The sequence below is a fragment of the Copadichromis virginalis genome, linkage group LG22 (genome assembly GCF_057382275.1).
Source record: "Copadichromis virginalis isolate Kocher_CV1m ecotype Utaka linkage group LG22, C_Virginalis_male_GT1.1, whole genome shotgun sequence".
Classification (NCBI taxonomy): domain Eukaryota; kingdom Metazoa; phylum Chordata; class Actinopteri; order Cichliformes; family Cichlidae; genus Copadichromis; species Copadichromis virginalis.
The window spans coordinates 15,912,831-15,936,783 of NC_140638.1; the positions used below are offsets into that span (position 1 = coordinate 15,912,831).

General features: G+C 40.8%; 1 protein-coding gene across 1 annotated transcript in view; it reads left to right on the plus strand.

Annotated features, from left to right (window-relative positions):
- Positions 1–23,953, plus strand: part of csmd3b (CUB and Sushi multiple domains 3b) — a 324,793-nt gene that overhangs the window by 267,433 nt on the left and 33,407 nt on the right. The window contains exons 50-59 of the mRNA XM_085446982.1: positions 917–1,105; positions 3,370–3,555; positions 3,723–3,917; positions 4,606–4,779; positions 8,027–8,200; positions 14,599–14,772; positions 15,561–15,746; positions 16,071–16,244; positions 20,259–20,441; positions 20,590–20,766. Coding sequence (XP_085303108.1) covers positions 917–1,105; positions 3,370–3,555; positions 3,723–3,917; positions 4,606–4,779; positions 8,027–8,200; positions 14,599–14,772; positions 15,561–15,746; positions 16,071–16,244; positions 20,259–20,441; positions 20,590–20,766 — 1,812 coding nt within the window. The remainder of the gene's footprint in view (positions 1–916; positions 1,106–3,369; positions 3,556–3,722; positions 3,918–4,605; positions 4,780–8,026; positions 8,201–14,598; positions 14,773–15,560; positions 15,747–16,070; positions 16,245–20,258; positions 20,442–20,589; positions 20,767–23,953) is intronic.

Genomic DNA, 23,953 nt, shown 5'->3' on the forward strand with positions numbered 1-23,953 from the left:
CTGGGTAATATTGATATAATAAGACCAAGAATAGTGCGTGTGCGTGTGTGTGTGTGTGTGTGTATATATATATATATATATATACATAAAAAGATGTGTGAATCATATAAAGATACTTACTGAAAGTGGAGGTGGAAATGAGCCTAATAGGTCCACTTAAAATTGACAGGTTTTTGGCAGTTGCAGCACGAGTCCCTCCAGATGCCATTATTGTCTGTCGTAGAGGATTAATGTTTCCCTTTATTAAGAATATTTAATAAAGCTACCTATAGCAATCAATGACTTTGCGGGCGGTGTGTCCAGTAATGTCTCATGTCCGTTGTAACTGCACTCGCTGGTTGTTCAGTGAGAGGGCTCTGCCAAGAGCGACTATGTGTAATTATAATTGACATTCATATAGTTGTCACATGGCTCCTAATTGGGTGAAAAACTTTCTTTTAAGATCGCCTGGAAAGGTATGAGACCTGTTAGGAACATGACCATCAATATCTTTAATTAGACTCCTTTCTCTAATTCATGGCTCATTGAGGAAAAGCATCGAGCTCTTCAAATCACAAAGCACGTCTTGTACATGATCATTTTGGAAAAATCAAAGTCCATTAGTCTTCTTTTGCTCGACATCCTGTTGTATTATAAATAAGTAGTGACTCACATTAATACAAGTTTCAGGAAATTATCTCAACCTTTGTAATTTCATAATAGCAGACATGTGAGAATCTCTGCTAGTGAATCTATTATTACTGCTAACCTTTATAATGGTGCATACCTGCATGCAGATATAGTGCAGCACTATCTACTGAATGAGCTTTACCTCTTTTGTGTTTATTGTGCAAGTTTCTTTGTTGATGACAGTAACCCTCCCGGTCTGTAGCAATTTCAAATCCTTGTTTTTCAAATGTGCTTTTTTCCACTGCAGCTCTGTACTGCTCCACCCCAGACTCCCCGCTCCACGGCTCCATCTCCTCACAGAGCGGCGGTCACGTTAACAGCGTGGTGAGGTGGGCTTGCGACCGTGGATACCGTCTCATAGGCAACGCCACAGCAACCTGCCGCCGCACATCACTTGGCTACCATGCGTGGGATTCTCCTGTACCTGCGTGCCAAGGTGTGTTTGTCTCTGTGAGGAAAGTGCGCAGAAATGATACAACTGTGCTGAAGAATTTAGTATCTGGAATAAAAGCATTAGTAAATTCCATTGAATGAAATGAAATGGATACTCAAAAATAATGCAAAAATCCTGAAATAGACTATTTGTTTTGACTCTGATCCATACTAGAGATGGACCGTTCCGATATTACGTATCGGTATCGATCTGATACTGACGTAAATTACTGGATCGGATATCGGAGAGAAATAAAAAATGTAATTCGATCCATTAAATATCAAAAAAGCACCTCACAAAACTTACGACACGGCGTAACTCGGCTCATAACCGTAGCACGTTGGAGCAGTGTGCTCACGTGATAGAACAGAGAAGTAAAGCAAGTGTAAAAGTTCATCTCTGAATGTTTGTAAAGCATTTCCATATTAAGGTTAACAACCGATATATGGAGCGAGTGCCTCTTCTCTCTCCCTCCCTCTCCTGTTGCTACTTCAATCGTGAAACTGATCAATGATCAGCTGATCGGCTTTTCTGTCGGGAATCCATCTCTTTTCTTTGTTTTTGGTCCACTTTGCACCAGAAAGAGGAAACCAGCGGCTGAACAGCAGCAGCACGTTTAAGCTTGATAAGCTGTTGTTAGAATTTATTTAATATTACTTTCTACTCGAGGATCTTTTTCTACGTAGCTGACAGCTGGTAACTGTGCAGGGGCGGATCTAGCATAGTTTAGCCAGGGGGGCCGATAGGGCATTAACAGGAAAAAGGGGGCACAAAGACATACTTTTCTTTCTTATTCTTATTTTAAAATGTCTAGCTTTTAATAAATAATTATCTGAATCTTACACCCAGTTTTAATCTTGTGTAAAATATATAGAAGTCCATTACTGTATATAGTAACTGTTAAGTCTAATATACCCTAGTAAGCTATAGTACCTTTTCCTTTGGGAAGATACCATCTGTGCAGTCTGCAATTCTGTAGAAGAAAGATGTTGAATCTATTTAATTATTCTTGAAAAATAATTGATTTCTGTGCATTTTTTTTTCACATTGCATCAAATTAAAGTTGATTATGTCAATTAAGCATCATGAGGTGGGTGTTGGTTCCCTATTTTTTTTTTTGCTGGGAGTTTGCAACCCTATTTGTTAGGTTGCTTAATATTTCTGCTACTCTTTAAAATACCAGAATAGGGGGGATGGAGTAGGTTTAAGTTTATTAGATTGATCAGTATTGCTGAACTATGAAATATTTTTTGTATTTTTTACATACAGGTATAACAGAATAGCTTTAGTGTTGTTGTTTATTTAAACTTGAGTATGAACTTATACAAAATGCAGCAAGATATTTAAAAAACAGTTTTATTGATTAAAAAACACTATATCGGATTCATATCGGTATCGGCAGATATCAAAATTTATGATATCGGTATCGGACATAAAAAAGTGGTATCGTGGCATCTCTAATCCATACCCATATTACACTGAAACACAGCTATTGCACTTGCACAGTTTCCAATTTTGTATGGACGTGGATAAACAGATATAGCTTAGGTGTCACATCTCAACACAAAATCACAAACCCTTTAATTTGTTGTTATTTAGAGATTGATAGACTGACCAAGTAAATATAATAGCAGTGGGTTTTTTTTTTTTTTCATTTTAATTTAATAAAAAGGGAAACCTTTTAAAGATGTTTTTTAAAAGTTGTCTTCTACATCTATAAGCTATACATGTAGAAGACAACTTGTAATTGCAGCTAATCATTTTTTTTTTTTTTACTTTTTCTCTCGTTTTTGTTTGTATTCTCAGAATTTACTAAACCATATCTAAAAATTGGTGCCATCTTTGTTTCCAGCGATATTGTAGACAATATCATCATGCTTCAAACAATAATTGGAAGGCACAGCTCAAAGCTGCCATCAATAGAGAGTCAAATGAAGGATGTATAGCATATTGTGGAATCTGAGTAATGTCACAGTGCTCTACAAAACGGTGTATTTAAAGCCACGATATGGAAAGTTCTGCAAGATGGATGTTTGGTGAAAATTAATTAGATTATTATTTTTTATTTTTACTTTAATAACTTAATAAAAGTACATCTTGGAGCTGATTTACAGATATACAAAACATTTGCTGGTTTTTGATTCCGAATAAACATTTCAAAGGTAGACATCAAACCTGCCTATATGACAGGCATAACTGTGCATTTGAGTTTTTCTGTGCCTGTGTGCTTGTTGTCATCTTACAAGTGTGCATCCATCCTCCCTTAGCTGTCTCATGTGGGGTACCCAAGGCTCCTATAAACGGCGGCGTTTTAACATCTGACTACTCCGTCGGAACAAGAGTTTCCTATTTTTGTAACGATGGGTACAGACTCTCCAGTAAAGAACTGACGTCAGCCATCTGTCAGCCTGATGGAACATGGAGCAACCACAACAAGATGCCGCGATGTTCTGGTTAGTAACACCCACGTACCGGCAGAATATCAACAAAATGAATGCCAAATCTGAGTATCATCGCAAATGTAAGCATATATGAATATAGCAAACCGACAGAAAATATGTGTTCTTCATTCAGATTTCATGATGGTTTATTTTCCTCTTCATACTGTCTGACTCTGCAGTGGTAGTATGTCCCAGCATCGGGTCGTTCTCTCTAGAGCATGGCCGCTGGAGGATTGTCAATGGGTCACACTACGAATACAAGACACGTATTGTGTTCACCTGTGATCCGGGATACTACAGGCTAGGCCCCGCCCACATCGAGTGCTTATCCAACGGAGTTTGGAGCTGGAGGAATGAAAGGCCGCACTGTCAGGGTAAGCGACAAAGATAATCAAGGAGGGAAGAAATTTCACAAACTGACCTGTAGCAATGGGTCTGAAAACACCTGAATTCAAACAAGAAGAGGTATAATAATAATAATAATAATGGATTGGATTTATATAGCGCTTTTCAAGGCACCCAAAGCGCTTTACAATACCACTATTCATTCACTCACATTCATACTTGTTTTGACGATTTTGTTCAAAATTTCTGCCAAGAACAGAGCCGTTTTACAAAGTTTAAATGGATTTAAAATATATTTTAATGTCTTATTTCTACTAATGTGACGACGGTTATTTACAAAGAAAACTTGTATGCTTTGAATTTGTTATCTAACTCAGAAGAGTCACAGTGACATTTCTAAACTGAATATGATCTATTATTTCTTCTGTGGGGATTCTGTGACATTTTGAGTCAATGTCATTTTCCTTTAAAGAATTCTGTGACATTCTGAGATTTGCTATTATTTTCCTTGCCAGGCCTTTCGATGTGTGAGGACGAAAAGGAAAAAAAAAAGAGAGAAAAACACTATTGGCACCAAATTTACCTGATAAACAGCTTGCCAGCATTGGTAGCATTTCTCACTGAAGCCAATGAGCTCTAGCAGCTACACAAATTAACTTGGTGCTAAACTGGTGCACAACTGCTTTTAAATTGCTTGTGCCTGACCGTGTGTTTCAGTTATCTCCTGCGGTGAGCTGCCATCCCCACCCAATGGAAAGAAGATTGGTACTCAGACAACATTCGGTGCTACAGCCATTTTTACCTGCGATGCTGGCTTCATGCTGGTGGGGTCAGCTGTCAGAGAGTGCCTGTCATCTGGGCTTTGGAGTGGAACTGAAACACGATGTTTAGGTATGTACCAACAGCTCCAGGAGTGTGCTGAAAGATATACTATAATATAAATTATAGTACAGGGTGGGCCATTTATATGGATACACCGTAATAACATGGGAATGGTTGGTGATATTAAAGTCCTGTTTGTGGCACATTAGCATATGTGAGGGGGCAAACTCCTCAAGATGGGTGGTGACCGTGGTGGCCATTTAGAAGTCGGCCATCTTGGATACAACTTTTGTTTTTCCAATAGGAAGAGGGCCATGTGACACATCAAACTTATTGGTAATGTCACAAGAAAAACGATGGTATGCTTGGTTTCAACGTGACTTTATTCTTTCATGAGTTATTTACAAGTTTCTGACCACTTATAAAATGTGTTCAATGTCCTGCCCATTGTGTTGGATTGTCAATGCAACCCTCTTCTCCCACTCTTCACACACTGATAGCAACACCGCAGGAGAAATGCCAGCAGAGGCATCCAGTATCCGTAGTTTCAGGTGCTGCACAAAAACTCAGGGAGCGTGCCAGCTTCAGTGCATAAAGAGGGAAACACATCATCATGTAGCAATTTCAAATATCCAGTGGCCTTGAGGTTTCCATTGATGAAGAATGGACCCACTATGGTTGTACCCCATATACCACACCAAACCATCACTTTTGTTGTTCCAACAGTCTTGGAGGGATCCATCCAATGCGGGTTAGTGTCAGACCAATAGCGGTGGTTTTGTTTGTTAACTTCACCATTCACATAAAAGTTTGCCTCATCACTGAACAAAATCTTCTGCGTGAACTGAGGGTCCTGTTCCAATTTTTGTTTTGCCCATTCTGCAAATTCTGTGTGCCAATCTGGGTCATCCTCGTTGAAATGCTGCAGTAGCTGGAGCTTGTAAGGGTGCCATTTGTGAGTAGCTAATATCCGCCGAAGGGATGTTCGACTAATGCCACTCTCCAGTGACATGCGGCGAGTGCTACGCTGTGGGCTCTTGCTGAATGAAGCTAGGACAGCCACTGATGGTTCTTCATTAGTGACAGTTTTCTTGCGTCCACATTTTGGCAAATCCAACACTGAACCAGTTTCACAAAACTTAGCAAGCAGTTTGCTAACTGTAGCATGGGAGATGGGTGGTCTCGTAGGGTGTCTTGCATTGAAATCTGCTGCAATGACCCGGTTACTGCGTTCACCAGATATCAACACAATTTCGATCCGCTTCTCACGTGTTAACCTCTTCGACATGTCAATGGCTGTGAATAAAGAGAAACTTGTAAATAACTCATGAAAGAATAAAGTCACGTTGAAACCAAGCACACCATTGTTTTTTTTTGTGACATTACCAATAAGTTTGATGTGTCACATGGCCCTCTTCCTATTGGAAAAACAAAAGTTGTATCCAAGATGGCCGACTTCTAAATGGCCACCATGGTCACCACCCATCTTGAGGAGTTTGCCCCTCACATATCTAATGTGCCACAAACAGGACTTTAGTATCACCAACCATTCCCATGTTATTACAGTGTATTCATATAAATGGCCCACCCTGTATATCTAGACACTAATATTCAGCCTTGGGCTTACAGAATACACTACATACATACTCGCACACACAATGAAACACCTCCAGTAGAGACGGAGCTGCAAAGATGTGATTTTTCAAGTCAATCTAATGAGAGCAGGTATCTACTGTAGGTATGTGCCTTCCTCCTCATGTGTGGCTGCACAGCTGCTTCTCTCTGACCTGGTCCACCACACAGGCAAAACTATCAGGAGCAAGCTGCTGCTGTGCACTCACTATAAATTCATTTTGAATTTTCTCTTTTTATATAATCCAGAGAAAAAAAGCCAACCCCGCAGCTTTCTTCTGTCAGCGTGCCAGCCAGAGGTAACAGATGTTACCACACGATGTTGTCACTTCTTCGTGAAACCTCAGTAGAGGCAGCGCTTCCCAGAATACTTCACAGGCTGAGGGGGGATATGAGATGCAATTTATAAAGGAATGGTTCAATGAAACTTAACCTAAACTGATGAGGAGGCATGATTCTGTCAAGAAATAAATAAACCAAGTCCTGGAAAGTGCTATAAACAGCATTTTCCTTCAATGACTTTTCTTATTAGCCTTGATTTGCCTTCACTGTGCATATTTTGCAAATTAAAAATGCACAACTGTAGTTATTTATGCCATTTTTAGTAGTTAAGGCTAAAAAGCAAAAAATGTGAACTTTATTTCCTTCCCATAATCCCCCCCCCCCCCCCCCCCCCACACACACACACCAAAAAACCCACATTTAAGCTGCTTTCTTTTTTAGGTGTGTTGTTGTGTGATACATTACTTGAAATGAAATGATTTCTGTCTGCTCTAACTTTGTAATTTTGTTTGTAAATTTAAACTGATTTCCTATTTGCCAACACACAGTTTTCAGCAACATAGTCAGGAAAGTAAAACGTGTAACCCGCTTGAATAGTGCCCTTTAACCTCTGTAATCTACACCTCAAACAGAATTTGAAATGGCAAGTTATTATCAGGCAGCCCGTTCATTTCTCCTCTGTTCCACTTCCCTGGCTGTGTTTAAATCGTTGGCATTTGCTGACACCAGGGACACGGTGCAGGTTTTATCTACTGTAAAGAACAAAATCAATACTCAATTCAAAATCCCTGAGAGCAGAAAATACACATTCTCTTTTAACTTTGTGGAACGCCTTTTAAAGCATTTTGGGGTAGCTCCGTGCATCAATCAGACCTCCGTGAATGAATCTGATCAAGGAGAAAAGAGGGCCCCACACGTCGCTTGTTAAGTTTTTACCAAGTTTGATTGTTTAAAAGCACAAAGATGCCTTCATTTGAACACTGAAAGTGTTAGAAAGGGCAGTAATACAGTTGTGAAAATGTTGAAGTGGGAACAGAGCAGCTGAGCCTTGATCATAGCGCAGAAACTGATCCAATTTGCTGTGTTTGCTTAGAATCACACAATGAAACTGATTCGGTGTGCAAGCCCTTAAGCCAAGCTGTTATATAACCCCAAGAGACATTTTATGGATGAAATAAAACGGGTATATTAAATTTTTAACTATCTGAATATCTGCCGAACAGCCACCCACTATAGCACCTGCTCACAACAACAATAAGTAAATACAACGCAATAAAAGACAAAAGACACATTTGTGGAAATGTTGACAACCAGGAATCAAATTTTAGATACTAAAAGTGCAAATGAATGAAGTTGTTTTAGTGTGTGCAGTCTGACCCCTCCCACAATCTCTCTCTTGCAGCTGGTCACTGTGGAATCCCAGAAGGCATTGTGAACGGCCAGGTTATCGGGGAAAACTTTGGTTACCGTGATACGGTCGTTTATCAGTGTCTCCCTGGGTTCCGACTAATAGGCTCATCAGTCCGTATCTGTCTCCAAGACAACCAGTGGTCTGGACAGCTACCCATCTGCATACGTAAGAAAACACATGAGCTCACCTCTGAAAAAGATTCTGACACGTATTTGTCACACAATACACCACGGTAACCACTAACGTCTATAGTGGTTACCGTGGTTATTACTTTAACTCCTTATAAAAACCTTTTTTTTTTAGCACCGAGGCATGATCAGGAAAATTATGACGAATTTGGCTGTTTGCTACTACAGATAACAAAAAAAAATGAAGTCAAATAGAGGCAATTTGGAGGAAGGGTTTGATAAAGAGCTCAGCAGTTCATTTAAATTTTGGATGTTTTGCTTGCCTGTGGAGTTGAAGAATCAATATCATACATCTTAGAAATCACTTTGGAGGCATACCAATGAAAAAGGCCTCATGTTTGACAAATTAAGATCTTCTATGTGAGACAACATTTGTAAGGTGTTGCAGTAGAACGCCAAAGAAAAACATGCAAATTGTCTTGGTAAATGTGATGAATGATCTATCTGTTTCTAGATTATGATTGATATTTTTCTTGGGTCATCAGTGCAACTGCTGAATTTTGATGTCATACCTTAGCGATTCTGTGAAACTGACTGGAAAAGACTGGTTTTAAGAAGTCAGGCAAGGTAGTCCAAAAGGGAAGCAAACACGGGATTTTTATGGGGATGTGTCCCATGTGAAAGTAAAAACTACTGATGACATAATTTTATATCATGATGATCTCCTTTTCATTATTATAATTGTACCTACTGTACCCTGGAGAGGTTTCCAGTCCAGACAACCATTTGCACTCAGATTCACACCTATCTTAACCCCACTGCTTGTACCTACGCAGACATTGGGAGAACATGCATTTCTGCACAGAAAGGCCCTGACCACATGGTGTATTCAGACTCAGGACTCTCTTGTTGTGAGGCAACAGTGCTAACAGCCGGATCACCATGTGGAATTTTATACTCAGACAACCCAATTTTGGATTTTTGTCATACAGATCTTATAAGAATTAGATATGAAACATAAACTTACTTACATACACTTCACTGTTTGGGGGTAATGTCAGTACTCCTGGTTAAAAACACCCAAAATGAACAAAATTCTCCATCTGTTTAAAATCTTTTCAGAAAGCACTGAAGGCAAACATATCTCATCATCATAGTTTTTCAGTGTTATTCTTCTGAGCTGCAAACTTATGACAGCATAAAAGGGAAGCTGAAGAGTTGCAGTTAACCTGAAGTATTAGTTAACATTAGTTATGATGATGTGGGAGCAATCCCAATACGGCGAAATCCAGATCACCAAGTAAATCATTCAAATTTTAAGTAAGTGGAATTTGGTCGAATCAGACTTTTCCTTTTTTGAAATATAGTTTGAGATCTTTTTCTTTGTTTTCAGATGAAACACAATTACCTCAAATTTAAGCTCTTTAAATTTGCCCTTAAAGCAGCAGAGCAGACATGTAGCGACATGGCTACGTATGGCTATATGGTTTTCAGCATTAAGTGAAGCCTTAATGCTGAAAACAACTGTAGGTTTTGTTCAGTGGGAAAGATGAAGAAGAACATTATGCACAGGATTAAACTCACTTTTGTCCCAACTATCAGAGAGAGTCTTTTTCTATAAAGCTTCAGATCCTAAAAAAAGATAAAAGGAACATTTTTTAATCAGCATATAGAATGAAGTCAGTAAAACTTCAGGGATATTGATCTGGTCAGTTAAGTAGCAGAGGGGCTTGTTAACAATGAGACAACCCCCAAAACAGGAATAGTTTTACAGGTGGAGGCCACTGAATGGTGTGGATGTCGCTGACCAAACAGTCAGAAACAGACTTCATAAGGGTGGTCTGAGAGAACGATGTCCTCTAGTGAGCCCTGTGCTCAAGGCCCGGCACCATGGAGCCCAGTTAGCAGTTACCCCTGGCACGTTGTGCTTTTCACAGATGAGAGCAGGTTCACCCTGAGCATATATGACAGACATGAAAGGGTGTGGAGAAGCCCTCGAGAACATTATGCTATTTGGTTGTGGGTCAGTTATGGGGAGGCATGTCTATGAAAGGATGCACAGACCTTTATCTTTCCTGACTGCCAGGTATCGGGTATAAGTGTCGGGATGAAATCCTTAGACACACTGTGCTGGTGGAGTGCGTCTCAGGCTCCTCCTGGTGCACGACAATGCATGTCCTCTTGAACTATGTGAACAGTTCCTGGAGGATGTTTGCCTTACTTAAATTCAACACAACATCTCTGGGACATTATGTTTCAGTCCATCCGAAGGTGCCAGGTTGTACCTCAGACTGTCCAGGAGCTCAGTGGTGCCCCGCTGCTGATGTCGGGGGAAATCCCCCAGGACACCTTCCATCATCTCATTAGGAGGCCCAACATTGTCGGGCAAGCCTTCAAGCACTTGGGCCCCATACAAACCACTGGGTTTGTAGTGTAGGTGCTTTAATAAACTTCACATCATTTTTTGACTTAAATTTTTGGGGTGTCTTTAAATTCAGCCCCTCGTAGGTTGATAATTTTCATTTCTTTCAAGCAAGGTGGCATCCTTTCCCCCCCAGATATTACCCAGTCTATATCAGTATAGATATCCAGCATTATTTTTTTCCCATTGAGATTTGATGTGTTTTCTAAGTGTTCTTTTAATTTATCTGAGCAGTATATTTGTCAGCTAACAGTTAACACTCTAAGTGTTAAGAAACTGTACTGTAGTTTCAAACAGTAGATGCATGTTTGAGTTAAAGATGGCGTAAAAGCAAAATGAATATTTCAGTAATCATGACCAGCAGTGGCATTACCTCTAACACTGTGTACGAATGCACCACCAACGTCGCTACTAGTTTTTGTCAGTAAGATCAAATTTTAAAAAGAAATATAGATATTTGGGACTTTTTTCTTACTTTTATTTTTACTACAGCCAGTACATAAATATTGTTTGAGAGCTATCCTCATTCGAAGTATTCACAGAGTAGACTTGAGTAACTGTGGCTTCTCACCAGAAATCTTATCGGGCCAGAGGGTTAAAAATGCTAGTATGCCTTAAATGAGATAAGTAGTTGGGTTTAAGAATAAAACAGAGTGGCCTAACTTGCCCAGGCTACTGTGAAAATCTAAAATTGGTTACTTGCTGTGAGCATAGTGAAGGTTTTTAGGCATCACACAGGGCACATTTGAGGTGGTGATGATGAAGCCAATTAAGGGCACCTTTTCCTGAAAGAGGCAGCCCATTTGTTCCCTAAATTAAGACAGTCTTTACAAAACGGAGGTGGTGTCACAGTGTTGATGATTCGAGAGTAGACGGAGCATTTGTTTTTCATTATTACTCATAAAACAACAAACAATGTACAAAATAGGGCCTTTATTATATGATTTTCTTTGCGTTCATCTGTGTCTATGTGGTCCAGATAGTGTCTGTATCATTCTGCATATCTCGGAGTGCTATGCTGTTTTTATTGAGGTTATTCATGCAGGAGTTATTGAGGGAAATAATTTTACAGCCAAATTATACTGTAATTATGGAGATGAGAGGCTCTTGTTTAGAGACACAAACACAGAATGGTAATGAGACTATTGTGTGTGTGTGTGTGTGTGTGTGTGTGTGTGTGTGTGTGTGTGTGTGTGTGTGTGTGTGTGTGTAGCTGCAGGGCATGCTGATGGTGTCAGATAAATTTGTATCTTAGGCATGCAAACAAACTTCTGATTCTTCCTGATCAAGTGCTTTGCCTCCTGCCTCTCTCGTCTACTCTTGTCTTCATTATTTCTGCTCTGCTCTGCTCTCCTCACCTTAGCTGTTCTTTCTCCCTGTTGTCTTCTCATCCTTTAGTGTCCTCTTACTCTCTGTTCCCTGACTTTCTCCTTCACCGTGTTTTACCACCAACTCCTTTTCTTTTACATTGGTTAGACTCCTCTCCTCTCCAAATAATTTAAAGGTTTGTAGTTTGCGAGGTAGATAAGAGAGTGACTGGCAGTAACACTAAAGTGCCTGTTTACGCAAACATCACATGAACGCCGAGAAGGCTCAGTGGATGAAACAAGAAGAACAATTATGATGCACGATTGCAAACAGTGCACACTCAGTTCTGACACAGAAGATGGTGAGACCTAATATCTCCAAAATAATGACCCTAAATTAGGATCCCAGCTTTGCCTTCTCAGTCATCTGACATTTTCATAAATATTTATGAATGACTGTAGGAAAGGCATACATATTTGGCCCAAATCTGCACTTGATGTGGTTTTCGAGCCAGAAATACAAATCTTCTGATCTTCATGTCTGGTTTAGATTATATCTTTCTGTAGCTTTGATGTCTAAAAGTACATTTTACATGATTGGATTTTTGCAATTTAGTAAGAGAATGACACACAAGTGGTACGAAATGGTTTTGCAGTATAAAGTTATGTATGTGAATGACATTAGTGGGTAAGCTACAATTGGGATGTATTGTATAAGCTACAAGTGCAGAGGTCTTGAGCCACTCCTCATATCTCCTAGGCGCCAGAGTTTCTTTCAGCTTTTTAAGTGGTCTAGAGCAAAAGTGCTCCGGGCTTTGTGAAAGTCTTTCAAAGTTTCTCTTTTTCAGTTTCTCATTTTCAGTCCTGTCATTATGTCTGATGATTTTTGGATGACAGTTGGTGATTTTGGGCAGGTGGGGTGGGGGTGGGATAGCTGTTTGTTAAAAGGAGAAGAAAGAAATTTTAAACTTTTGTTTAAATCGTCATCAGTATTTATGGAGTAGGTCAGGAAAATCACAACAGTATCTACGGCTATCTGTAAACCATGGTTGAGGCTATATCATGGTTTGGGGCTGTATTTTATTCAGTGATGTTTGAGAACTTGTCAAAACTGATGTAATTATGAACAATGTAAAAACAAATTTTGATCCACCACCCAGTATCATATGAAAAGAGTCTGTTAGCAACAGCTTCAATTTTCAGAAGGGCAATGATCTCATTCTGAAAAAGTGATGAAAGTTTGCCTAAGAGAGTCTAAGGAGCTTGGAAAGAAAAGCATCTGGACTTCTTTAAGTTTCCTTGAAGACTTTTCATCTCTCATCCGAGAAGCTTTTTCAGTTCTAAGAGCAACTGGTGGAGAGTCCCAGATTTTAAGCCCTATGGGAGTGTCCCCAAGAGTGTCATGGACTCCCTATTGATCCTCTACCTAATCACACGAGCCAAGGTGTGAAAACGGGTGTGGGTCATAATCAGCCAAGGTTTCGGGTGAACCCATTGTGAAACCTAGCCCCATTCTATCATGTGATGTACTGAGGTCAAATGGCCCAGGATTGGGATTGGGAGTCACTGCACCTAGTGCTTCGATTACCACTGGGACCACTGGTGCCTTCACTCTCCACATCTTCTCGAGCTCTTCTCTGAGCCTTTGGTACTTCTCCAGCTTTTGGTGTTCCTACTTACTGATGTTGCTGTCATTCAGTATCACTACGTCTGTCACTACGGCCGTCTTCCTCTGCCTTTCCATCACTACAAAGTCTGGTTGGTTAGCCATCACCAGTTTATCTGGCTGTATCTGGAAGTCCCACAGGAAATTAGCTCAGTCACCCTAGGGGGGCATCTCCCATTTTGACTTAAGGACTTCCAGGCCATACTCAGCACAGATGTTGCTATAAACTATGCCGGCTGCTTGGTTATGGTGTTCCATGTATGCCCTGCCTGCTAGCATCTTGCACCCTGCTGTTATGTGCAAGATTGTCTCAGGGGCGTCTTTACACAGCCTGCACCTGGGGTCTTACCTGGTGTGGTAGACCCCAGCCTCTATGGATCTTGAACTTACAGCATGTTCCTGTGCAGCCATAATTAGTGCCTCTGTGCTGTCTTTCAGTTCAGCTTTGTCTAAACTGGTGTAATTTCTAGATGTCAGCCACTTCCTCTATCTGCCTGTGGTACATACCATGCAGGGCCTGTCCTTCCATGATGGTTCTTCTCCTTCCTCCTCTTTCTTGGGTTTCTGCTGCTTGAGCTATTCACTAAGCATACAGTCGGTTGTGGCCATCTTGCTGATGTCCGTCATCTCATTGTGGACAGTGGCTCTGACACTAACTAGTCCTTGGCCTCCTTCTTTTCTCATAGCATACAATGACTCAATTAACAAGATGAAAAATTAACAAAACAGTCATCGGTGTTACTGGCAGAGCTGTAAGTACACTAAATGTGGCTTATCAAGAGTGAAGACAGTCCCAAGCAAATGCACTGATTACTTCTGTTCAATAATTGCTTGCTACAAACTAAATATTTCAACTATTTTAGTAAATAACACCAAATCATAGATCTCAGCATATGTTTTTTTAAGGATTTAATTATCTCATTGAAAAAAACCTATCATGGGATTACACATCAACATGAAAAACAACAGAATGGTGTCACTCTGTAGAAACAAATCTGCGTGCAAATAAACGTGTTCTTGTCTTACACTTTTTCCCTTAGCGATCAGCTGCGGCCATCCAGGAAGCCCCATATATGGCCGCACGGTGGGAAACGGCTTCAATCTCAACGATGTGGTCAGCTTTGTTTGTAATCGGGGTTATGAAATGGAGGGGCCTGCACGTGCTCAGTGCCAGGCTAACCGCCAATGGAGCCACCCACCCCCAACGTGTAAAGGTGGGGAGAAAAGTTAAGTGTATTCACCCCTAACCTTATTTATCCCCAACCTTTAATACCACCTTAGTCTCTTTCTTTATTTACAGTTAGTGCCTTCTCCAGTAGCAACCATCCTCATTTATCCCCATCATTTGTATCCACCTCAACTCTACCTCTAACTTTGTTCAGCTTAATCTCCTCTATTATTACCATCGTAACAGAAAACTTACATTTCTTGATAAAAATACATCTTTTTTCCCTTAATTTCGATGAAGTTTCGAGGTAGATTTAGAGCTCAACATATGTCTAACCTGTTCATGGCTCCAGTCTCAAGAATAAAAACTTTTTTTCAGTAAGCTATGAATCTCATACCCTGATTGTCCAAATAACAGTCAGAGCAACTCAAATTGCTTCACTCGCACGAGTTTGTACACAAGCTACCGGCCTTCTGCCCAGTTTACAGAATAAAGTGCCAATGAATTGGGTAAAATTAAAATGCAGCACATTGATAACAAGCCATAACCCTGCTTGAGTTCTGGATCCATTACAGACAAACCTGCCTGACCACCCTTTCATCCCTTAGCATCTACTGCATTAACCCTCCTAAACTCCACGTCTGATATTTTGTTCCTTCTTCACCATGTCCTCCTTGGTCTGCCTTATACTACTCTGCAAAACCGCTTTCCAAATAGGGAAAATGAAGAGGGGGAAGAGAGATTGCCCTCTCTGGTTCATGCCAAATAACACATGCTTTTCTGTCTCTGTGTCTGTTTGTGCTTGTGTGTCTCTGCGTGTGTCCCTGTGTATAGTGGTCAACTGCTCTGATCCAGGTATCCCAGCCAACTCAATCCGGCAGAGCAAAATAGAGCATGGCAACTTTACCTTTGGCACAGTGGTTTTCTATGACTGCAATCCTGGGTATTACCTGTTTGGATCACCTGTACTGACCTGTCAACCTACTGGACAATGGGACAAACCGCTACCTGAATGCATAGGTTAGTATCGTTCTCTCTTCCTCACAATCTTTGGAAAGACAGTATTTTAGCAAGACTGGGTTTGGAATTTATTGAAATGATTCTTGCATTTTTTTTTCATTTTGTTTCTTTTTCATTTTGTTTCTTTTTATATGTTACTCTTAAGATTCCCTTAAAGCCTAGCAAGCAGTGTCATGTCAGCTTTTTAATCCTTAATCCTTGCATATATTTTTAATCTGTCCTTAGTTCTTGACAGAAGTAGCTGCACCTCCTCTCACAGAGCTTTGCTGAGTCAAAACGAGTCATCCATTGTTTTCTTCATTTCTCTCCTCTGTGGCTCTCTAGTCGTAGACTGTGGTCATCCCGGCTCTCCCCCAAACGGTGTGCTGAGCGGAGATAAGTTTACATTTGGTTCAACGGTTCGGTATTCTTGTCTGGGCGGAAGACAGCTGAAAGGAGAATCATCCCGGACTTGTCAGCTCAATGGGATGTGGAGTGCCCCCATGCCATTCTGCTCTGGTAACCATTTTAACCTCTGTTGAATACACAGACTTTAACGTCCACCCTATCAGAAAGACGAATATATAGATAGCAGTTGTAGATGAAAATCGAAACGTCTAAACATGCAGACTGAAGTGCGGAGAGCTTCATGCTTTTATATCCAGCAGACACTTTCATGAACCTTTCAGTCAGGGATAATGGAAGGGATGGGTGAACATATGGAAGGAAGACTTGGCACTAGAAAAGAGAGTATATCAGTATCTGTCTGTTAAAAGGGCTCCGGAGATTAACTTTACCCCACACTTACAGTCACCTCAGTCGTGGACTCTTAACCATGTGCATTTCTCTTCTGGTCAACTAACCATGAGCCAGTTTCACTGTGTTTCAGAAATGTTTAACCTGCTTTTATGAGGGATTCTATGATATGATCGATACAGTGTAGTAAAGTAAGTAGGTTCTTAAAGTACATGTTCAAATACTGAAATATTTCAGCTAATTTGTAGTTTTGCATTTTCTCAAGTATTAGCTGTGTTTCCTTTTCTACAGTGAGTGGATTTTATTACAATGTTGTGGAGTGTAGCTGCAACACTCATTGTTCTGTAAAGTGCTTTACACAAGCTTTCAGTCTCTGCTGTATTTGCTGTATATGCATATCTCACTACTCACTGGGCTAGACCGTCTCTCCAGACAGAAAGCCTCCTTACCTTCCCTCATGTGTAAACAAACCATCTAAGTTATGTGACACTCAGTTGGCCTGCTGGGGGCATGATTGTGGCTCTCCAGACTGAGAGGCTCCCAGCTGCCGCTTATATAACAAACTGAGTGAAAATGCATTCCAGACGAGTTGACTAAGAATACATTGTTATTTACAGCAATTGCCCAGGGAGACTTGGGGAGTGAGGCAGGGTAATAGTTTAAGAAGCGGTGATTCATGTTTTCACCTGGCAGGTCCATACCAAAGATCTGCAGACATGAGAGTTCAGTCCAACAGCAGCACAGCTTGTTCTGTTATTCTGCCTGATGATAGCTGATGAGATAACGCATATATGAAGTGATGCTGTTTGTGATATTTGATGATATTTTCAGGCTGTGAGCGTAGAGCTACTTGAGACTTGGCTCTCAAAGATCTTAGATTTGCAAATTCAATTCACAAGCCGACCTTGCCACTTATCTTGAATATTTATTTATTAGGCCTATGAAATGAAAGACCTTGGCTTTTGCCATGCTGAAAATAACAAGTTGTTATGCCACAGTTTCTAACAAAAGTATTCAAACAGCCTATGGTATTCTAATAATCAGCATGCCAGGGAGAGTTTCAGCCTGTTTGGAATTTATTTATTAACAGTTCAGAGTTGGCTGAATTTGTATAATTGAACATGACTTGGGTTTCATAACTGAGCCAAACTGTAGTTGTCTACCATCTGCAGAAGCTTTAAGCAATACCTGAACATCTTAGGATTTTTACACTTACGTCCTGTCATGCTGAGAGCTACACGAGATTTTTTTAAACCACTCACAGGTTTGTCCATTAAAAATGAAGCTATAACTGGGAAGGCTGGTGAAACAGCTTTTCTCCCTTCAAAGGTTAAACAAGCCTCTAACCTCCAAAACCTAAAAAACTCTATGCCCTCTACTGTTTGCTTGATCCGAACAAAAACCTCAAGTAAAAGAAAGGTGTGATTTCACAGGACACTGAGTGTGCCACTTCAGTAGGTCACAAATAGTCACTTTTACTCTTAAATCCTTTTTCACATTGAACAAATGAAATGCTGTATTAATTCCTCTTTCAAAGCGTTGGATGGATTTCATTACATTTGGCCAGAGCCAGGCCAATGTTTATCCTGTGTATCCGGAGTCCTAATGCTAAGGTATTAGCTGAAAGCTGTAAAGAAGAGTGCAAAGCAAAAAAATGCATTTTCCAAAATGTTGAGCTATTCCTTAATCTGTGCTTACTGGAAAACTAAGTACCTTCATCCATCCATCCAACAATTCATCCATCCAGCTTCTGCCAATTATGCAGGGCCAGGTCACAGGGGACCAGACCTCCTTCTCCGTAGGCAACTCCTCCAGGGGAACACCTAGGATTCCCAAACTAGCCAAGAGTAATAATCTATCCACCATGTCCTGAGTCTAACCCTGAGCATTCCTCCCAGTAGGACAATATCTCACCCAAGAGTCAGATGAATGAACCACACTTTTTGATGTGGAGGAATAGCAGCTCTACTCCAAGTCCCCCCAGAACGACTGAACCTTTCACCCTATATCTAAACGCTTCTTTTGCCCAATTGTATCCGCAGTCTCATTCTTTTGCTCACTATCCAGAGCTTGGTACGATAGGTCAGGGAGGGGATGTAGATTGACTGGTAAACCACAACTGACCAGTATAGCATCCACATGACTGCACATGTGGCCCGTTTCAATCTCCTGCTTCCCTGACTTGTGAACAAGACCTTGAGTGTGCAAGCAACCATTTTTCCAGCTGTGAACCGTGGTCTCAGACTTCGAGGTGCTAGTTCTCCAGCTGCTTTACACTTACCTGCGAACCCTTCCAACGTGACCTACCATCTGATGAAGCCAAGAGAACCACAACATCTGCAACAGCAGAGATGAGATCTCGAGGCTACCAAATGGAAGCCTTCAACTGCTTGGCTCCACCTGGAAATTCTCTTCTTAACCCTTTAAAGCAGGGGTGGGGAACTCCAGACCTCAAGGGCCGTTGTCCTGCAGGTTTTAGATATCACCCCTGTTTTAGATATCACCCTGTGTCAACATACCTGAATCAAATGATTAGTTCATTACCAGGCCTCTGGAGACCTTCAAGACATGTTGAGGAGGTAATTTATCCATTTAAATCAGATGTGTTGGATCAAAGACACATCTAAAACCTGCAGGAGGCCTGGAGTTGCCTACCCCGGGTTTAAAGGGTAAATTAGGTTAGAGTTTAAAGGGTTAAAGATTATAAAAAGATGAATTTTATTTAAATCTTTTTTGGTTTCATTTGTTCAGGTTAGTAGGGTAAGTTTATATAGATGTGTAAGAGCATCTACATATGCTCTTTCCCTCCTGTTTTTACATTCTTACCTGCTATTTTTTCAAGTTTCTGAGGCAAATAAGAGAGACTTATTGAGTAGAATATTATTTATTTACATCTGAGAAACCGAGTTTAAAATCCTAAGGCATTACAAAAGATGTTATATCATTAAATGTTGTCTCTGCTACGCGTAAGCTCAATTTAGCAGCAAGCCTCTAGATATTTGTACTATAATACAAACAGAGCCAATGTGAATTAAGGTTATTTTTTTCAGAAGTATGAGTCAAAAACACAAAAACGCAAGCAGATACTTGTACACTTTGAATTAATTGTCAACAATAAATGTGAATGGAGGCAACAAATTGAAAACATAATTAGCAATCCAAATCTAACAAACATGAATCAAGTTATGATATTATTCACACTCACACATAATCCGGTGCAATTTTTAGACCGTTAACAAAATAGGCAGTACTGATCTGAAATGTTTGAGCAGAAATATATTAGTCCAGGCCTTGGTATTTGTGTGATGATGTGAGCTTTTTTGTGTGTGAAAGTGTGTGTTCCCAGGAGTGTGCTCTGCTTGTCAGACACAATTTGCTGACCAGGCAGCTCTAGAAGGACAGAGCTAGGATCTCTCGCACACACTCACAAAGACAAACACATGCACCGCTGCCTATTTACTCATCAGCACACATGCACACACATGCATATGCACAATCTGTATGATATTTAGAAGCAGCCATTAGATGTTTCTTTTAAAATCCTTTGTCCGGTTTGCAGTTTTGTTTTCCTCACCCTACAAATAATGAACCAAAGTTGTTTATTTCTCCATTTCTTTGCTTTGATAAGTTGGAGTCATTTTTGAAACACAGCTCATTATACAGACAGTGTGTACTGACTCAAGGATTAGCATCTTTAAGTGTAATCCTTAATTCGGTACAAACCAGTAAGAAACCTGTGAGGGACCTAAGTCTGTATCCTTTTTTGTTTCCATGTAGGTGACACTACTGGTTCGTGTGGGGACCCTGGCATTCCCTCTCATGGTTCAAGAGAACAAACAGATTTCAGGATCCGTTCTAAGGTCTACTTTTCCTGCTCAGAGGGATATGAACTTATAGGTTCTTCAGAGAGGATGTGTTTCCCGAACGGGACCTGGTCAGGCACGCAACCCTTTTGTAAACGTACGGGGATATTTCTAATTGATTTAAATCTATCCTGAAATGGTACCTTGTCAATTATTCAATTATTATGAACCCACACGTGTTTCAGTGTTTCCACTGTCTTAGAGGTGACACTTGCTGAGGTCTTTTCCATTTCTCTGTCCTGCAGCTGTTCAGTGTGGTAACCCTGGCACTCCCAGTAACGGCAAAGTATTTCGTTTGGATGGAACAACATTTTCTCACTCTGTCATCTACTCGTGCATGGATGGCTATCTGCTCACTGGTCCCACCACCAGGCAGTGTCAAGCCAATGGTACCTGGTCAGGCACACAGCCCAACTGTACTAGTAAGTTATCTGCTTTGATTTGACCAATAGGTTGATACATATATAAGTACTGTCTAGTACATTTGTTGGTGTATTTTCAATATTTTGTCCATGCAATCATGAGGTGACTTTGAAGAGTTTTCAACTGTATGCAATAATTACACTCTATATATGTAATTGGTGTATTAAATCTCTTGTAATACCATGAAAGTTTGCAACCAATAAATATCACCAAATTCTGGGTGTGAGATTAGAAAGCACAGGCGACGCTGTTTTATGTCCTCTTTTAAATTATGATGCCACAGTATAGGAGTAAAGAAATAAGCCTCAAATCTTTATATTTTTATTGCAGACAACAGAGTGACTTATATAACCTTGATCATCGTTTACTTGAGTTAATTTTGCTTATTGAATCTGTGGGAAAAGTCTCCAAGCGTAAATAGCCATAAAACGTAACCTTCTGTTACCATATGAGATATAAGCAAAGTCATAGTTGAGCAAGTGGAATTTACTTAACAGATAAGTTGTTTTTTTAAGTTTATTTGAATAATTTGTCTTATTTCAATTAAATACTGTGCACTCCAAAAAATGCTTTGGAGGTTTACTTTAAAAAGTTATGTCAAGTGGTTCCACCCAACGGTGGTAAGTAACGTCTAAGAAATTGACTGTTTTACTCTAAAATGTTGAAGATTCAACAAAAAGCCACTGAGTTAATTTGCCAAAGGAAAGACAGTATTTTGCTGAAATGTAAAAAATGACTCAAAAAATAGCAAAAAACAACTAGAAAGCGAAAATTTCTGAAGAAATTTTAAGTGTGCCTATGCCGCCGCTAATCAGTATAGTTTGCCATTCAAACAGCTACAGAGAGCAAAACTCAGCAGAGCAGCCATTCTCCACCATGAACTATGGTAAAACCAAACACCGCTCGCGCCTCACAGATGACAGCTTACAGTTTTGTGTAAAGATGAGGTGACTTCGTACAGCCCCAATTTGTAGACGCTGTGCGCAGAGGTTCATAAGCAGACCCAACAATGTTTGCATGAACACACTTTGAAGCATTACGTTATGGACCACTTTTCACACATAGTTGCTGTACCTACACAGCCGGCTGTAGCTTTTCATCTCATAGCCCGACACATACACACAAAAAAAAAAAAAAAAAAAAAAAAAAAAGCAGAGAGAGCACAGACTTTACACCTGAGAGGCGTGATTGCAGATGCCGCTGAGGTGGGTCCACCTCCCCTGCAGCGGCACTGCAGACCACGCCCTGCCACACACATCAAACACGTAAAATAAATATTTATGCACTTTTCATTCACTTTTTGTTTTTTGTTATTTTTACAGAGTGTTCTGAATGATTAACAATGGTCTACAGCCAATCTTGTGTATTATTATACAAACTTTGGTTGTAAGATTCAGATAACTATTTAATAAAAGCTAAATATTTTATATGAGAGTAAGAAAGAAAAGTATATCTTTGTCTCATACTCTCATCAGACAATACATGAACCTCTCAATAAACAAAATATATGCTCAGCTTAAATGACAAACCGCTATTTTACACAGTGGAACACTTATTTTTAAACAAAACCAATGCAGTTCGCCACTGACAGTGCTTACCTTTGCACATCACAGTAAACACTGAACCAAGATGGCGCCCACGCGAACGAGAAATCTGAACTACGGTGTCCTGCAGAGGACAAATGGTCAAAATTGCTAAAATTTACAACATATATGCAGCTCAACAGCGACACCTTGTGACTTATTCCAGTCACTACCTTACATATACATAACGTCTTACCTGACATTCAGTTCACCGGACACTCATACTGAATCACCAGCCCATATAAATGAAAAATAAGTCCAGCAGCCAACCAAGAGTCATCACGAAAGACTAGGGGTGACACGACAGCGTGAGCGGGCCTGGGTGTCAGCCAGCCCAGCCTGGGTGTCAGCCAGCCCGACCTGGGTGGCAGCCAAGCCGCGCTAGCCAGCTAGCCGGCTAGCTGCCATGCGGCGGTGAAACGAGAGCGTGAGCCGGCCTGGGTATCAGTCAGCCCGGCCTAGGTGTCAGCCAAGCCGCCCTAGCCAGCTAGCTGCCATGCGGCGCTAGCAGTAACATCGTGAGAGATATGGGACTTCTTGATAAAATATGGGACTTCTTGATAAAACGAGCAGATATTTGAAGTTTACACCCCTACATTCTCGCCTGAAAATAGGGGAGGCTGTCATAAAGTTCAAAATCAGTAACTTAGCGCGCACAGCTGTATAGAAACTCCGTCGTGCTAGCTAGCACGCAGTACAGTTATTGTAACTGTCAGCACAACGAAAATAAACTACACCTAAACTCGGTTTATATCTGACCCAAATAGAGTGCAGTTAATAACGTCTTACCTGAAATTCAGTTCACCAGCCGCCTGCTTCTCCTGCATTGGGTTTCCCTTATCCACGATTGAGCTCCGCGTTAGCCACCACCGGTCGATCGGTGTTTCTTTCCCGCATACGAGGGGAAGAGACATATACCGGTGGCTAACGCGGAGCTAGCTAGCCACCGGTATATGAACAACTCAGTTATTTTTTCCACATCGACCAGCATCATCGGCCCATATAAACGAAAAATAAGTCCAGCTAAGACAAAGACTGTTTGCGGAGCGATCGGGGGTGAAAGGAGTTAGAGACGCCTCACTGAAAGCCAAGCCTGGGTGCTTTTGAGCGAAGCGGCGCTAGCTAGCCGAGCTAGCTAGCCGGCTAGCCGGCCGGCCAAACTAGCTAGCCGGCTAGCAGCAACATCGTGAGAAATCTGTTGCTAATATGGGATGTTTTGACAAAACGAGCAGATATTTGACGTTTACACACCTACATTCTCACCTGAAAACCGGTCGATCGGCGGCCGCCTCACATGTTTCTTTCCCCACATATGAGGGGAAAGAGACACATACCGGTGGCTAGCTAGCTCCGCGTTAGCCACCACCAAACAACTCAGTTAGTTTTTCCTCATCGACCAGCATCATCGGCCCATATAAACGAAAAATAAGTCCAGTGTGAAACAGTCGCTTGGCGAGCGATCGGGTGGTTTAGCGAGTGTCAGCCTCTTAAGTTTAAGACAAGCCCGGCTGCTTTTTAAGCGACGCGGCGCTAGCTACCCAGCTAGCGTCAGTACACAGGAACTACTTCCGGTAGTTATACAAAATAAAAGCGTCCACAGGGA